We start from the raw sequence: 18,548 nt of genomic DNA, 5'->3' as shown, positions 1-18,548 counted from the left end.
GTTGAGATAGTGAATTGGTGGGTTTTTGTTAAATGTGAGCCTAAATCATCACAATTAAAAGAACCAAAGACTTAAACTACTTCAGTCTGTGTGCAATGAATTTATTTAATACACGAGTTTCTCAATTTGAGTTGAATTACTGAAATAAATGAACTTTTCCATGACATTCTAATTTATTGAGATGCACCTGTAGTTTACAATATTACATAGGCCTACATTTAAACTTGTTCAACAAGCATTTTAGAAATAAAAAATGTAACATTTAAAAGTATTCATTTAAAATACTTGTAACATTTAAAAGTACAAGTGTATTCAACCGTTCTCTGTAATCACTTTTTTACCAAAATAATGCTAATTGTCGTGCTGGTGTGTTGCCAAAATCTGAGCCGGTGAAGGGCTGCTGTTCGCGGGGGAACTGTGAACTTCAGCCCACGGCCTCGCATTTCACTCCTAGCTGAAAGATGCTGCGACTGACTCCTAAATGAAATAAAATATATACAAACCTTTATTTTGCTGATGAAGTGCACCAAACCCAGCGTTTGGGTAGAAAAAATAACCCAGCAACTTGGTAACAGAAAACCTACCAGACACCAGGGTAAAAAATTTCAAACTAACCCAATAAAATGACCCAGCAAGCAGAACCCAGCATTTCGTAAAAAAAATAGATAACCCAGCATCTGGGTTAAAATATTAAAAACAACCCAATAAATTGACCCAACAGGCTGAACCCAGCATTGAGGTTAAAAAATAACCCAGCATTTTTTAGAGTGTTCTTATTTGGAATAATTGTGTATTATATTATTTTATAATAATACAAATTATTATTGTTGTTATTTTTTCTATTGTTAGATTTTTTTAATGCATTTAAAATTGCAATTTTTATCAGGAAAACAAAATCAAATCTCAGCCCCAAATGTGTTCATTATAAAATGAAACCTTGTGGAAATAATAGTTTTCTAGTGGTTGTTTTTATTGTGAAGTGTTTTGTTGTAGTTTAGGCTGCATAAATGTAGTAATTATATGGATAAATGATATAATTACATGTCCTCAAATTTTTCAGTTGAGTCCGTTTCAGCTACAGACTGTTTCTGATTTCTCATGCTCTCTGATGTACACGGTAATGAAATCTAAATGGCTTCACCTGTGGCATCGACTCTTGTTATTGCTCTGTGTAGGAAGGAGACTAGCGCAACTGTTGCTGCGAGTCTGCTGTCTGTAGTGCTCTCTCCGTGTGGGTGTAAATACGTTTCTAACATGTGTCTCCTCAAGCGTGTGCCTTTGCACAGACCGTGCAGCAGGCTGGAAGCGGACGGCGTGCACGGTTGCTGTGCAAGCTCAGGCGTGCCTGCGGGTAGTGAGTGACTTTGAAAGGGTTTCCTGCGCACCGCTGAGGCCCCTTTGCTCTTACGAAAAACTCGTCCTGCCACAACTTACATAGTCAGTGATGCTTTTTTCCATTGAAATGCAACTTGTAGAACACTAGAAAGCTGAGGGAGGTGAAGCACAGCAGCTGTTCTCAGATGAGGTGTGACTCGTACTGCTTTACAGTTTGCGGCCTGTTTTATGGCAAGTCTTGAACTTTGCCTGCCGTTTGTTTTGCAAACTGAGTGCTTAAAGCTAAGTCTTTTTCTAATTTAGGGCACAAAAAATTCTCTTGAGCCACTCGGGTGGGGATTTATTTCAATTCCAATTATTTCCGCTTTTCCAGTTGTTGCTTACAGTATATCATGTTTGACATGTATGAGGTGGATAAATGCATGCTACACAACCCCGAAGAGACAAAAATCATCTGCTTTTGTTGAGGTGAATGATTCCCCCTTACATCAGCAGGTGGAATGCAAAGCAGTCTGTTTGAAGGTTGTGTGCACTGAGAAGCATGCGTAGGTGGAGCGGGCCAACAGGGGAAGACCCACGACTGCTGCCCGGGTTTCCTCCCCCTCATCTGTCTCTCCCCTCCTCCCTTCCTCATTCTAGTCCTGTCAGTCACCCTTGGCAACGGTCTGAGGCAGCACAGCTGATGGGGAAACTCTTTCCAGAGCCACCAGGATCGGCAATCCTTCTTACTGACCAGATGTACATTGGGTTTCCTTGGAAAACCTGAAATGATTTGATTTGATTTGACTTAATCTAATAAAGAGCAGCTCTTAACCAGCAAAATGAAGATTTTTCCATCAGAGTCAGAAGGGGAACCCATGATGGAAAAATTATATAATAAATATAATTATGTTTTTTTTGGTTACAACCAATACTGATGTCAGTTATATATTTAAAAAAAATATATATATATGTGTGTGTGTGTGTGTGTAAAATTATCATTTTAAAAGTAATATATATATATATATATATATATATATATATATATATATATATATATATATATATATATATATATATATATATATATATTCTAGATCATTAAAAATACAATAAAAATATTAGAAATATAGTAATAATTATAATAATATTTATTTATATAAAATTAATCAAGTTCATTATGTCCGCTGAGTTATGAAAGAGCAACCTTTGAGCAATCAGATATTCCTCTGGAGAAGGAAGGGGAAAAAACTTATATATATTTATATAATAATAATATATAATCTCTTGCAGAGACAAAGCAGCAGTTTGACTTAACACAAGGCGACAGCTTGTACAAACAGCACAAAGCTTTAGAAAGTATTGTTCCTAAAAATAGTTTTAAAAGGCATTGTAAAGGCAAATAATACGTGAACAGCTAATATTAGATCACTAGAACAGGCCTGTAACCTCAGTATTTTTATCTTGCGTGAGAACCACTCACCGCACCTCTGTCTAGTCGATGTTGTGTTCTAAGTCCAGATTTTCTGGTAAAGTGGGTTGGAAATGCAACTTAATAGGTGCGATAGTAGCTGGGCAATTTACTGCTGTAGTTGAACTTGTTGGCCTTATGCAACAGACATTTGCAATGTTGCATGTTTTCTTTTAGTATTTTAGTAGTAGTTTACCTGTAAACAGAGCTTGCAGAGATAGTTTATACGACATTCTTCAAATTTTAAAAGGAGTGTACATGGAATATTTGAACACTGTCACACAGCATTTTTTAAGTGCACTGCCAGCTAACAAGTTACAAATACAGGAAGAGAGAAGCATGCCACAATGCACAATACAGGGGAATCTTTCAGCAACATGAAACTAACTACTACAAACACCCACTACTTCCTTAATGTTACTGACATTTCTGTAATTCTGCTGACATTTTTACCTGCATGGTTTAGGATGACATAAAGATTACCATCTAAAGATACACATGACTCTCATGCACTTGTGGGGGCTGCTAGGTGTAATATTAGAATAGTAGAGCAAACAGTAATATACTGCTTCAAATCTATTTATTTTGTGATAAGGAGTAGCTGACTGTACATTATACAGCATGTTATGCTGCTAAATAAATAAAGGACATAATTGTCCTTAATTTAGTTTATTGGTTGTCTGGGCATTCATTATAAAAAATGACCTGAGAGCCTTGTAATCAATAATAATATCCAATTGAACCCTCATCTATAATGGAAAAAACAAATTATCCACCTGGGCTAATGGACACATTGGCATGAATGAATGTGCATCTTTATTGTATAAATGACAGGCAGCTGTTTCTGAAAAATGAAACCAATTTATAGTCTAAAAGTGTGATGTTATGGTTTGCATCTTGTTTTTGTGGGTGGTCTCAAAAAACGGTGTACTTTGAGCCGAGCCACAAAGAGCTCTTTGCGCTGTGTTTTACTGGACTAAGTGTTTGCTGAAGCAGAGATTTGTCTCCTCCATAAAACAGAGAGCTATGCATGCAAATAAGTGATGAGGTAGCCCAGAATCAAATTACCATGCTTCTGTACTCAAGCCAAACAATTAGAGATTCAGAAAGACAGAGACAGACAGCGAGAGAGAGACCAAGACCTGCAGCCAACAGTTGTAAACTGCAGCAACTTACTGTTAAAACTGGTGTGAAGCAAGACTGTCAGTATCAAATATGATCATTCTGTTGGTGTTATGCTTATTGTCATTTGGTTTAACATCATGATAAACTGTCATAATTCACGCCAAACTCATAAGACTAAAAAACAAGATAAATAACAAGTGTTAAACAAGACAAATAATGTTCTGCTTAATTTCATGACAACAAGGGTGTGATTAATCACGATTAAAAAATTTAATCTATTGACACCCCTGCTAAAAATACATATATTTTTTTATTATTATATTTCATATAAAGAAAATGAAGCCTGTTTTAGGCCCAATAGGAGTTATTGCATTGTGACATTATTTTCATGACAATTAAACCAATCTCCTAATTGTCCAATTGCGTATTTAAATGCAAAAAATCTACAGCAGTATGAAAAAATAATTATATAAGTATACATCACAAGAGTAACATTGGCACTGACTTTAATTCATGCTGATTTTACTTTATGATTTTCTTATCAGAAATCCATTTTTTATTGTATTACAGTAATGAGAGTGAGATTTTTCCACAATGTTTTTTTTATGAGAAAAATAATTTTGGGGGGGGGGTACTTATTTTTACTTATTATATTTCAGGTCAGTATATTAATGATCATGACATATCTCCTTGAGACATATCCATTTTAATATAAATCTTAGAGCAGAAAAATCTGATTTGAAAATGTGGTTTCATTTCATATGTGACTCAATGGTTGTTGGTTTTGAAAACAGGCAATTCAGATGATTATTTGCTAGAGAACCTCAAATTTTTCCTTGCCTTGATTTAAAAATACATAAATAAGTGTGACATTCAAAACATATGTTTTTTCTATCATTCCAAAATGATTGATAAGACTGCAGTGTGTATGTAAAATAGTCTGTCATGCACCGGCTAGCTTCCGCTGTTGACAGAAAAGTATTGCTTTTGTTTTCCCAAATTTCTCTCTCTTTCTCACACACACACACGCACACACACACATACACTCACCCACATATACATGGAATAGGCCACACAAACAAAGTTCCTAGGCAACGACACTAACCTTTTGAGGGAATTAAGTGAGAACGGTGTGACCCTTTGTTAGCTCACATCACATGAGAGGAGTGGGTGTACGGGCTTCATTCTCGCTGCCTTTTCCGTTGCATCAGAGCTTCTGAGCTCTATCATTCGAAGAAGAATATAAACTACCTTTAAACTGGATTGTATCATTGTTCTCATGCTAACAAACTTTCATTAGAGGTTAGGTTATAGTACTTCTCCTATTGTTCAGACTAGAGCTTTGCATATGTTTGTTTGTTGGTTTTAAATATGTGGCTAGTTTTCTGTGTTCACACACACACACACACACACGCAGAGTCACTTTTATGAAACTTTTATTTCTGCTACTATTGTTAGTTGCTAAAAAATAGATTTCTAGACGTAGACTTGCTTTAAATAGGTCACCCCATTTATTCTCCATAAAAGTTGTTTGGCTTGTGTTAAAAGGTTTGAAGACGCCTTAATGAATGTGCACAGGAAGAAAAGCTTTAGCCTGGGACTAGCATACTGATCTCCTTAGACAGCTTTTTTCCGTAATGAGAGTGCTGATCCATTTTCCATTACAGATGAGACCCAGAAACATGAGGTTTCTATATAATACACACACATAAAGAGATATTGTGTCTCATTTAGCCTCAGGTCCTTGAATCAATGCTACATACTCACTGACAATCTTGTCAGCTGACACTGAATATGTTTTGAATGTTGTGCATAGCTGTACTCTTATTCTTTCAGCAAATAAAACAGTAATATGTGAATATCAAACTCGTTTCTATCAGATTTCCACTGGTGTCAAACACAGAACACAAGATGATTCTTTTACATGGGAACACCTAGTCATGTGACCTATGAGCAGAGTTTTCTGCTCGCATAGTTTTGGTTTCTTGAGTATGTCGCAGTGACTTCACTATGTAAATGGATGATTGAGGATGTGGCATCCTGTTTTACATGGCTAAGCTGGCATACATAAAAGTGTCTAAACCAGTGTTTCTTTTTTTAATACAAAATGCATACATTTTAAATAAATTATCATTTTTAATCAAACAATAAAAGTTGTTTAATGGTTTTGAAATAAATCTCTTATGCTCACCCAGGCTGCATTTGTTTTGATCCAAAATGCAGTAAAAATAATTCCTGTGATGCAAAGCTGAATTTTCAGCATCATTAGTGTTACGTGATCCTTCAGAATTCATTCTAATATGCTGATTCAATGCTCAAGAAACATTTCTTATTATTATAATATAGTTGTGGCAACCATGATACATCTTTTTCATATTTCTTTGTTGAATGGAAAGTTCAAAAGTACAACATTTATTTGAAACTGATTATATTATTATTATTAATATTATGTAGCAACTGTAATGTAATGCTTTCCTGGTAAATAAAAGTAGGCTATTTGTTTCATATATATATATATATATATATATATATATATAATATATATATATATATATATAATGTATGCTGTAATTTCAATCTGTGCAGCATCCAGAATTTATATATCCAGAATGCAGAATTCTTGTATGGTGTGACTATACATGACATATTTTTCTGTTCATGCATGAGTAGCAAATTATTCAGACACATTTTTAGTCTTTGCTCAGCCTGAAAGAATAAATAACATTTTGGACATCAGAAGGGCAAAAGGTGAACTTCTTTTATAAAACGGTTCTCTATTTTATTATCACATAGTATTAGAATACTCACACACAAATGCAACACTGATTAATTTTGTCTGTCATTGTCAAAGCATTTATGGAATGTGCCACAGGGTGTGTTACGAGAATGACAACAGTGTACATGCTTTGTATTTCCATACTTGTGTCTAGGCCTTACACTTTTCTCTCATCATCAGTATCTTAATGGCGTTTGGTTATATTATGGGTTTTGCTTTAAGTGCATGAAAACATCTTAATGCATAAAAAGAGAAAATGGATATGGCTTTCATCTGTGTTTTCCTCTCACCAACCTTTCTCTTTCACTCTTTCAGTGTTCTTCAGAGGCTCTGGCGTGATGTCAGACCCGGGCGAGTCGGATGACAGAGAGCTGAGGCCAGTAGACTTCATCCAGCTTCAGCAGTACATTGACTGTAAGTCTGTGATGCCCACACATCCCTCCCACTCTCACTAAACGCTCGGCCTCATTACAAACCATGACTCACTCTCAGTCCTTAAGTGCGAAATGACACTTTATTCTCAGGGTCGAAAAAACATGCCAGTCGTGTGCATCCAAGACATCTGTGAGCCCAGTTTACTTACAGTTTTACATGCATGCATTTTATACATGGACAACTAGTGTTGGGAAAGACTGACTGATTGACATCATTTAGATTTTGATAATGTCACTAAAATGATGCAATGAAAGACAAAAAGGTCAAATGAAAATAATTTTTTATTTTAAGGTGTCCTTGTTACTGCGTAATTGTACAATAAATTAATGACTAATATTAGTTAACAACATGTACTTAATATAGGTTTAGGGATAGGAATAGGGTTTGGTTTAAGGTTGCTTGCATGTAATTGTTTAATTTACTGTTATTACTATAATATAAGTACATTTAGCATGTAAAAAGGACACCATGTTATTATCTTCTCACTAACATATCTAATTTAATGGACCCTAAAAAGTGTCATGTATTGATGTTGTATATCACAGCACAGCTATTGTCATTATCTTATGTGTATTTGATTTCATCAGACGACGGCTCGATTATCAGGATTCTTGTACAGATGAACATCTTGGAATGTAGTCGCGTTTGTCACTATTTCATATTCATTCCGTTGTCTGACAACAGAAACAGTAAAATATATAAATGAAAACAGTTTTATTGAGAATTTAGCTGCGTCAAAATACAGTATGTGTGCAAAGTGAGGGAAACAAATCTAATAATAAATAATATATGTACATTTAGCATGTTCAGAAGAAGTGAGCTGCCCTGTCGTGTAAAAATGTAAACAGGTTTGTGTAAGTAAATTGCTCCGTGCAAAGAAAGAGAAGTAATGGAACCTGGTATTTCTTTTTTCATGTGTCTAATAGACATGAACAAGTTCTTTGAAAAACATTATGACCTTTGAAACATGTCTAGTCTTCATGCTCTGTTGACTATGGTTTCAATAATAATAAACATACATTTGCATAAAGCATCTATATTTGTCCATGCCCATGTTGATTAGAGTATTAAAAACTTCAAAAGTATTAATTTAACGTACATTTAGAACAAATAAAAATGTGTGATTAATCTCACGACAATCATGCGATTAATCGCGATTAAAATTTTTAATCGATTGACAGCCCTTATATATATATATATATATATATATATATATATATATATATATATATATATATATATATATACAACGCAAAACTACATTCATATAAGATGAGGACTGGAGAGAACACATCAATAGGAAAACAAAGCCAAAACCTGGACAGTTTAGGCAATTCAGAAATCCCAACAAGGACATGTCCATGAATAAGAGGATATATGGTCCCCTTATTTTGAATGGCCGTCAATGGAGAAAGACATTTTTCATTTCCTGTAATTGCAGTATCTGACCAGCTGGGGCTCACAGGGTCATTCTAAGCAGCCAAACCTTGACCCCTTGATTGCTCCATCCATGTGTCTCATGCATGATTGAGGGATTTTTATACAGTAAGGTTTTGTAGATACTTGCCCTAAGTGTGTACTGAGTTCTTGGTAAGCCTGTTTTTCATGCAGTGTTGATGCAGATAGATACAGTTCATTATTAGGTGTGATGTCTGTGGTACTTTGTGCCAAATGTCATCTTGTCTTTTTTGTCTCTTTCTCTCTTTCTTTGCTTCCTCCCACTCGCCCTGTCTATCTCTTTGCAGACTGCAGTCTAAAAGTAAAAGATGTGTTAAAGGAATTCAATGCAGATGGCAGGTTAGCCAAGTACAGACACGGAGAGGTGAGTGAACAGGCTGCCAGGAGCCAACTGTCAGCCCTCTGCTTTTACAGCATCTTAGTCCAATTACCCATGAACAGATCCATCCATCTCTGTAATGTGAATCACTTCACGTCTGGTTAAGCATATCTGAGCTCATCCACTGGACGATTCATTTAACGTGTATCTGCTTAGTCAGTGAGTGCCGTGTACAGATTTTAGCGGCGTGTCCCACACAAAACTCCCTGCCATTTTGTGAAGCTGTAGTGGGTGGTTGCCAGGTCATTTTTTTCTGTGGTTCCTATTCTCTGTGATTTTTTTTTTTTTTAAGAGCATTGCTACGCATTTACTTGGGTATTCTGATGACCCGAGCCAAAACAGCTGATCCCCAAGTAGTTATGATGCAAATCAAAGGGATTTTTCAACCTGTTTTATCAGTTTGCAGGCAAAAATTGTCTAAGAGCACATCTGATTTAACCCTATAAAGCCTACCATATCATGTTTGATATATGAATTTCTAAGGCCTCTAAAATTATCAAAACTTTGCAGAAAACCTGTTGTAAACAATCGTCTATCCCTTCCGGTTTGTAGAATATGGCCATGAAGAATATGTGCTTTACAAGTACTAATAAAAAGCCGATATGTTATTAATAGGCATAATAATAAGCAACTAGTTAATAGTGAGAATTGGTGTTACTGATATTTTATATTTCAGCACAATATTTCATATTTTATCAATAAGTAAAAGATCTTTTAGTATAATTCTAAAAGCATTCACGTCCACATGTAATGATTTTTAATCAAATGTGTAAAAAACAAAAAAACCTTTATATTGTTAGTAATATTTCAGGATGAGCATTTACTGGACTGAAGCAGTTTTTTTTTTTTTTTTTTAAATCATGTTCAAATGTAAATATAAAAATAATACAACAGGCTTTTGAAGAATGTTTATTTGTACAGAAATACATTCATTTGTATCTCAATCTGCGTTGTTTTGCATTGCATATGTTTTGCCCTCCCCAACTGGTATGAATGCATTTTATGTAAGTAGTCTGTTATACAGTTATAAAGATCGTATTGGTTTACATCACAAAAGCCTGATGTATTAAATATTATGCAAAACATAATATACAGATAAAAATGACATATATTAAAATCTAAAATGATATATATTTGATTTCAGAAAGGTTCGATAAACTGTTCCATTAAAAAAAAAACATGTTTCTGACAACTTTCCTTTATAAAGCTGCTTCCAAACACAATTATAATAGTTAAACAACAGGAAGTTGAGTGTAAAATGGAAAGAGATTGCTCTGAAGTCGTGGGATTATAGCTCAAAAAAGATTTGCTATTCAGACATGCTCATGTTGCAAAGATTAAGTCCGTACACCTGATATGCGCACTAGTTTTTCAGCTGACTTGGCTCTCAAACACTGTAAATCAATGCTTCAAGAGTTTTGTTTCAGAAATGTTTGTGTTTGTCTCACTCTAAGCTTTATATTTTGCTTGTGTTGCGTGACTAAAGCAAAATAAACAACAAATTATGTCATGGAAGTCTTATGTATGTCAGTATGGAAGGAGTATCTGACTGTAACATAGCATATATCTCAGTCTTCCTCTTTTTACTCCAGATAGCACAGCAGTTTCCTGAGGTCTTTGAAGTTTGAATACAACTTGATAGGCTTTTTTCCTCTTATTAACTCTTTTAAAAACTAGGACAGGAACAGCAGGCGCTGTTAGTAGAACTAGGATTAGGTTTGTAGTGCAGAATCTAAGTGGATCTCTGTTACATCCCCTTGAGAAGGTTCCAGATAATATTATGACTTTATTAGTTTCCAATAATGTGTACTTTCTGAATGATCACCAAAATAGATGTTATTAAAAAGCCCAATGGTATATTCCAAAAACTAAGTGTGTTAGTGGTTTGTGTGTGTATTTTGTGTTGCTTGAATGCGTAGCAGCCACACTCATCCTTTATTGTACAAATTGATTTGTCTTTAGTGCATTGACGAGGAAGGTTTTCGCCTCTTCCTGAAGACATATTTAGAGGTGGAGGACTTCCCAACGGATCTGTGCCAGCGGCTGTTCAGATCCTTCCAGAACTCAGAGTCAGCAAAATCAGATGAAAACAGTGGGTCATGTATATGTATATGTTTATGTGTATACACATACATACACACACTACCATTCAAAAGTTTTTTTTTTTTTTTATGGAATTCATACTTAAAAATGGTAGTAAAGACATTTATAATGATCCAAGATATGTCAAATAAATGCTGTTTTTTTTTACTTTCTATTCATGAAAGAATCGTAAAATTAAGTATAATGCTTTATGCAAAAACTTTTCAACATTGATAATAATAAGAAATTATTTATTGAGCAGCAAATCAGCATACTAGAATGATTTCTTATTCTGCAAATGTATGTGTCATCACAGAAATAAATACAATTTTAGAATATATTAAAATTGTTATTTTAAATTGAAAAAATATTTCTTTTCACTGTATTTTTGACCAAATAAATGCAGCTCTGGATAAGAGACTGATATCAAAAGTATCAAAAAATACTCCAAACTTTTGAATGATAGTGTACATGTATAGGTCCCACGTATAAGCAAATCTGGAAGTGAATCAACAAATGTAGTTACATTACAGGGAATCATATTTCTTTATTTACATCCTTTTATCAATGTTTGATTTAAAGGCATTTTCTGAGTTCTATACAATGTTTGATAAAATGCTATTAAAAAGTCAGGATATTTTATTTTACTCTATAAAATAATTACTCATTTTTAATAACTTGTTTTTATTTTTAAAAACATGTTTCAAATAATGAAACTAATGGAACAGAGGATTTCTTGTATTCTGAATATAAGACTGTCTTTGTTTTTCGCTCTTAGGGGACGTCTTTCTGAAGGATGTGTCCTGTTATTTCTCTCTCCTGGAAGATGGGCAGCCCAGGGACAAACTTGAATGTAAATCTCAATTTTTTGCCACTTCGAATCTCTATAGTGATTGTTGCCATCTTTGCAATACATCTCCATTTATTTCCCTTCACAGTTGCCTTCAGGCTCTATGACAGAGATGGCAACGGTGTCCTGGACAGTTCGGTGGGTGGTCTTAACCTGAAATATAATCTACTTCCAATTCCTCATTATATAACAAAACTGAATCATCATGCTCAAATTATATCTTTCGGTAATATCTATAACCAGTCATGTTTCTGAAAACAGGAAGTGGACCGCATTATTGCCCAGATGATGCACGCAGCAGATTACCTTGGTTGGGATGTGTCCGAACTCAGGCCTGTGAGTTGTGTTTTGTTTGTGTGTAATATTTGTCGAGAAGAAGTGAAATGCCTATGTGTTCGACAAGATATTTTCCATCTAAACCACACCTTGCTGAAGAGACATTCCTCCTCCTTTGGCATGAATCAACTTGTCATGGGGCAAAATAAGGAAGGGAAAAATGAATCTGACAAGATCGTTTGCATAGTGTTGCTCCTTATGATTCAAATGAAGTGATGATTTAGTTACATCATATACAGGTTAAAACAGAAACACTCTAAAAGCATACACTTTCTCATTGCACAATGTGCTTGTTCTCAGGTGCTGAAGGATATGATGACAGCAATTGACGCAGATAGCAGTGGAACGGTGTCATTACAGGAATGGGTTGAGGGGGGAATGAATAACGTCCCACTGCTGGTTTTACTGGGACTGAAGGTAGGAAAACACAAGCATAGATTCTCACAGTTTCAGATGCAATGTCAGCGAGCTGCTATTTTTGGAGTGTACAAGACTGTACCTCAGATTACTTTGCTCATAAGCAAAAAGAAATAAAGAGAAAACATTAAAATTTAGTAGATGTATGTATTTATTGCGCTCTGTCCTTCTGAGGACACTCAGGCTTAACCTCAATATAGCATACCAACAAAAGCCTGCTGACTTTGCACTAGTGCAAGCAACAGTGACACTTCCAAAACATGCTTGCATGCACGCACATACTTATATGCACAACCAAAAAAATATTACCATTTTTGTTTTTTTTAAATTTAATATATTGATTTTGTCATATTTTACGTTTTTACCTCGGATCAATTTTATTTTGTCATCATATAAGAATGATTTCACATGATTACATTACATTTTAAAATATATAAAAATGGAAAACAGTTATTTTTAAATAATTTAATTTTATTTTATTTTATTTTCCCAGAAGAGGCTTTTTAAAAAAACAACAACAAAAAAACTTACCATTTTATGAAAATTATTGCATACACACACGCATATTGCCAAAAGTATTGGGTCACCCCCTTCTAATGAACAGGTTTGACTACTTTAGTAATTTCTATGAGTATAAATCTTAATGTTTAAGCATATAATGATATTCTAGGGAATTGTGTGCTTCTAATTTTATTGCACCAATGATTTGTATACACTATATTGACAAAAATATTGGAACACCCCCTTCTTTAGAACAGAAGAAGGCACTTCCAAAACTGTGGCAACAAAGATGGAAGCATAATTCACATATTTAAAAACTGTATTTCCATCTCTGTTGCAACAGTTTTGAAAGTGTCTAAAATGACTGTACCCATATGCAAGTCATTGGTGTTTGGTGATGAGTTTTTGGCTAAAGCTCTTTTTGTAAAGAGTTTTTGTTCAGCTGAAATTAGGACTTTGCTTTATGCAGACCAGTCAAGTTCTTCCACACTGACTGAATCAATCATTTCTTTTTTAACCTTGCCTTATACACAGAGGCACTGTCATGTTGGACTAGAAAAGGGTCCTGTCCAAACTGTTGCTATAAAATTAGAAGCACATAATTCCCTAGAATATCATTATATGCTTAAACATTAAGATTTGTGCTCATAGAAATTAATAAAGTAGTCAAACCTGTTCATTAGAAGGGGGTGACCAAATACTTTTGGCAATATAGTGTATATATGTCCCATGCACATCTGTGGTAGATTTGGTTACATTACTTGGAATCATGTAATTTATTTAAACCCTGGCACAAGCAATAGTGACTCTTCTAACACATGCTCACATGCTTATATGCACAGCCAAATGCATATAATTATTATTTACATTTTTATTTGTTTAATTTAATTTTTTTTGTAGTATTATTTAACGTTTTTATTTTTAACAAGCACACATGGATGTGGTGCTCAAGTGTCCACACACTTTTGCCAGTATAGTCATGATTAAAAACTTTAAGAATTTGTCAGTGGTAAACCCATATAGATTTTGGGTGAATTTAAATTTTGTGTCTGTGGTGGTTCACAACTAGCAGGCATGTACATACCAGCAGTAAGATGCAAATAGACTCGTGAATTATTGCAAACCAGACATCCCTTGCATCTCATTAGCACGTTATGCATAAGATCTACTTTACATGACATTTTATTCAAATAAGCATGCATCTGAAGAAGGCATGCTTTCAGAATATCCCTGACATGCATTTATTCACACAAGCCACTTGGAAGCTTCAAAATGCAAGCTCAAGCTAGCATCCAGCAAGTAACACTAGAGCAGTAGCTGGATTCACACTCCTCCGGAGGGGGAACATAAGCTATCTAACTCCCAAGACTCTTGTGTCTGTCCATACTGTGCTAGTGCATGACCTGGAGACAAGCCACAGAGATAACAGCAACTTTTTTCCATGACTAATTACAGCTACATATAATGAAAACCAAAGTTCAACCTTTAAATGCTAAGCCAATGCCACATCCATACCAGAAATGTGCATTTAGCACTAATAAGCATGGTTCACAGTTAAGCCACATAGGCAAAGTCAGTGCGGAAGTTACAACTACAAGACATTCGTTGTTACCACCAGCGGTCACAGTCCGTTACAGCAAATGTAGTTTGTGTCGTCACGTAGATTATTTTAATCACATGAATTTAGTCAGCCTAAATTTATATTCCTGTCTTGCGTTTTTGAGACAGATCTTTGTATCATGGTTATACTTAACCATGTATCAAAGCCAGGGACTTCCCCGTGTGCTATTTCCACCTGCCCAAGTGGCACAGGGGGGCTATGCTGAGCCATCAGGCCCAGTTACAGTATGGCTGCGTGGGCTACAGTTTCTGACCTCCTGTTCGGCCGCCTGAAGTTCCCGTCTGAGTCATCCAAACCAATAATATTTTGAATTATTAATAATTCTCTGATGTGACTGCGTGAGTCAATGTCCTCAGCCCACCCTAACCACCTCCAGCCGGCCTTTGAATTCATAAAGAATAGCCAGTAGGTGTAAGACAAGGAAGCAATGTGAAAAAAAACAAGAAAACGACACACTTGTGAGTCACTGAGAGTGGTTCAAAAACACTTTCCACTGATTAGCATTTATTTACGCGTGTCGTCATCTGTTTCTTTAATAGATGAGAACATTTCATCTTATTTATTAAAGCTGTTTATCCAAAACTAAAAATGATGTCATCATTTATCACCTTGATGTTGTTCCAAACCCATTTGCTGTTATTTTTTGTGTGAAGCACAGGAGGAGAATGTCTGGTGAATCTTCATTCATGTATTATACCTATTACAATAGAGGCCATAGAGTTTTTTTAAGCTTCAAAAAATGGCAAAAACCCCCACCAAAAAGTCATACAATATCATTGTGTGATGATTCACAGCTAAACTTTCCCTCCAGTAAGCTGCGTCTGGCTTACTGATTCAGTGTGTTGAACTTAAGAACCAAAGCTGTGAATGAATAAGCATTTTCTTTTAATTGAACCAATTGATCCAGTTCAAAAATCAAGCTGAATTGTTCATGAATCACAAATCGTTCAATCGTTCAAATCGTAATGTGGTGCAGTCACATTAGCAAGATTTTTCTGTGTAAATAGTCGATCGTATAGCGATATAGGAAGCACAGCACACACAGAAGTCATTTTCAAACCAAAGACATTTTTGTTTGTCAACGCAGCGAATTTACACGACTAACTTGAACCCATCGCAATATCAATGTGGGGAAGTCTTTCATCCTAATTTGAAATTCCCAATCATGTGGGAATAAAATGCCTGTTGAAATAACTGGATTTCACCTGTGAATATTTGCTGATTTAATGATTAGTTCATGCTGATTTGAAATGACAAGAGAGTGAGTGAATTAATTTAAAATTTTGGATGAACTATCCCTTTGGATGAACTCATGTTCTTTTGTCATGAGGCTATATATCTGTTTCTTTACCTTTTTTACTTTGTTTTACTACATGTAGCACTCTGGTTAGAGGCAGATTAAAGGAAGGTGATTCTTGGCTTCATAGGAACAGATATTGAATGACGTGTTACATTTTACAGAATCAGATTATAAAGAAAAAAATATGTTTTCTAACATTATCTTTTTCTACTTTCCCAAGATGACCCAAAGAGACGGCCAGCACCTGTGGAGGATGAAACATTTCAACAAGCCTGTGTACTGCAACGTCTGTCAGAATATGCTTCTGGGGCTGCGCAAACAGGGTCTCTGCTGCACCTGTGAGTGGAATTCTGGGTAATTTACAAGAAAGGTTCACAGATTGCTTTGCAAATGTAATCAGTATTTTCAGACTGCCAATGAAATGTTTCATTTGTGCAATTAAGATGCTAAACTTTAAGATATATTCCAGAAATCCAGCGTGCTAATATATATTGTGGTTTATCTACCTAGGTATATAGTAATGCATAACCTTGCAAACCCATATTTTCGTTCTGATTCAGTTCAGGTGTCACAAACATTTGCTATCATACACAGGCTGCAAATACACAGTCCATGGTCGGTGTGCAAATAAAAACCCGGCTCCATGCACCCGCACATATGTGATGTCAAAGAAAGAGACAGGGGTAAGAACACCTTTATTTATTTATTTATTTTTTTTAATTATTAAATTTATAACCAATACAGATAAATCCCATCCCAGGATTGCTTGACATAATAAATGTAAATAATATAGAAAGTAATATGCATAAAGCATAAAAAATGCTATTAAATTATACCTTAAAACAGCTTTTAATGCAACCTTTATGTTATTTATTATTCATAAAATTGTATTTTAAAAAGTAAAAACCTTTACAGAACAAGAATTAAAGAAAAAAAAAGAGTTAAAAGAACACATTTTAATAAGTACATCTTCTTTAAATAGTCTAAAAATAGGCTACATGTATTTAAAAAGATCAGTTTATTTCTTATTGTCCCAGGTTCTGTGATGAGGGTGTCTCACTAAGGACAATTATTCTATTGTATGTCTTACTTATTGGGCCCAGGGCAGACAGAGCCCACTTTAAGCATCTTCTATAAGCTTTTTTCTTTAGTACTGCCATCAAGTGGATACTGGAAATGTAAATAGCTTATGTGCATCTAATTTGTTTTCATGCAGATTGCGGCCCATGACTGGGTGAGTGGAAACTGTGATTCTGGAAAGTGTGACCGGTGTCAGAAGAAGATCAAGAGCTTGCACGGCCTCACTGGGAAACGATGTGTCTGGTGTCACACCATGGTGAGACTGAGACTTTCTGAAAAGCTACAATATACAGTTGCCGAAAATCTTTATATAATAAAATATTAATGTGTACTGAACATAGCAGCATTAGGTTAAAAAAATAAATGCTCTTAAGAATCACTGTTGATAAAATATCACAAATGAAGCAGGTCAATTAGTCATTTTCACACTGGTTCATAATTTTTTATTACATGATTTGTACTGTTATATTTTAGAGACATGATGAGTGTGCAAACCAGGAACCCTTTGAATGTGATTGTGGCCCTTTCAGAGATCATATTTTACCACCGTGGGCCATTTATCCCATTGTCAAGGTAATGCAAATTAAAGTCCGTCTGGAAGAACTACTTAATTCCATGGATTCAAGTCTCAGGATTTGCATGTGTAGTACACAGCAGAATACACTTAAATATATGCTTATATGTATCCTTTTATTATAATGATTATATATACATTAGATGTTTATTAGAGGATAAATATAGCCTGCAAAGTTCCACGAGTGTGGAAAAGCACAACGATGCCATTTTGCTAAATTAAAACAACTTGATTACATGGTTTAAATGGTGAAAAGGTTAGAGGGGTCTGCTTTTATAAAAGACAAAAGCACAGATTAATTGGATTAATTACATCTTCTGTTCTTTGTTTCCTCATATAGGAGAGGCTGAACTGCATAAAGAACGGCCGCGCATTTGCAAGTGATGACAGTGACCACAACACTACACCTGATGGACAGGTACTACAGGTAAGACATCCTGGACAGTCTTTTATGTTTCAGCTTTCCCAGGCAGAGACAAGAGATACTGAATGAAACTAACACACAACTTTCTGTACCCAAACAGATAAACCCAATTCCTGACACTCATCCCCTTTTGGTGTTTGTGAATCCTAGAAGTGGCGGTAAACAGGGGGAGAGGTGAGAACACTTCCTTCCATCCATCCATCCATACATCCATCAGTTGTTGTCTAATTGCCTGTGTGTCTTAGATATGACTATTTTAAATCATAATTTTTACTCACAAAATGTGCATTCTTACAGAGTCCTTCGGAAATTCCAGTACTTGTTGAATCCTCGGCAGGTTTATAACCTTTCCAATGGTGGACCAGGACCAGGGTAAGGATTTCACTACCATTTCAGCATATGTAT

General features: G+C 35.1%; 1 protein-coding gene across 4 annotated transcripts in view; it reads left to right on the top strand.

The window, feature by feature from the left end:
* dgkaa (diacylglycerol kinase, alpha a) overlaps positions 1–18,548 on the top strand; it is a 28,496-nt gene that overhangs the window by 4,793 nt on the left and 5,155 nt on the right. The window contains exons 2-15 of one of the 4 annotated variants that reach the window (XM_079401962.1): positions 7,002–7,100; positions 8,867–8,943; positions 10,921–11,050; positions 11,819–11,893; positions 11,979–12,028; positions 12,152–12,226; positions 12,527–12,643; positions 16,286–16,403; positions 16,660–16,748; positions 17,282–17,401; positions 17,620–17,718; positions 18,060–18,146; positions 18,244–18,317; positions 18,441–18,515. In XM_079401962.1, the coding sequence (XP_079258088.1) occupies positions 7,025–7,100; positions 8,867–8,943; positions 10,921–11,050; positions 11,819–11,893; positions 11,979–12,028; positions 12,152–12,226; positions 12,527–12,643; positions 16,286–16,403; positions 16,660–16,748; positions 17,282–17,401; positions 17,620–17,718; positions 18,060–18,146; positions 18,244–18,317; positions 18,441–18,515 (1,262 nt within the window). In that variant the 5' untranslated portion in view covers positions 7,002–7,024. Of the gene's footprint in view, positions 1–7,001; positions 7,101–8,866; positions 8,944–10,920; positions 11,051–11,818; positions 11,894–11,978; positions 12,029–12,151; positions 12,227–12,526; positions 12,644–16,285; positions 16,420–16,625; positions 16,749–17,281; positions 17,402–17,619; positions 17,719–18,059; positions 18,147–18,243; positions 18,318–18,440; positions 18,516–18,548 lie in introns of all 4 variants that reach the window. The other 3 variants (XM_079401965.1, XM_079401964.1, XM_079401963.1) reach the window with 3 other exon arrangements.

This window comes from Barbus barbus (assembly GCF_936440315.1).
Source record: "Barbus barbus genome assembly, chromosome: 41".
NCBI lineage: Eukaryota > Metazoa > Chordata > Actinopteri > Cypriniformes > Cyprinidae > Barbus > Barbus barbus.
This window is presented reverse-complemented; position numbering and strand designations above follow the sequence as displayed.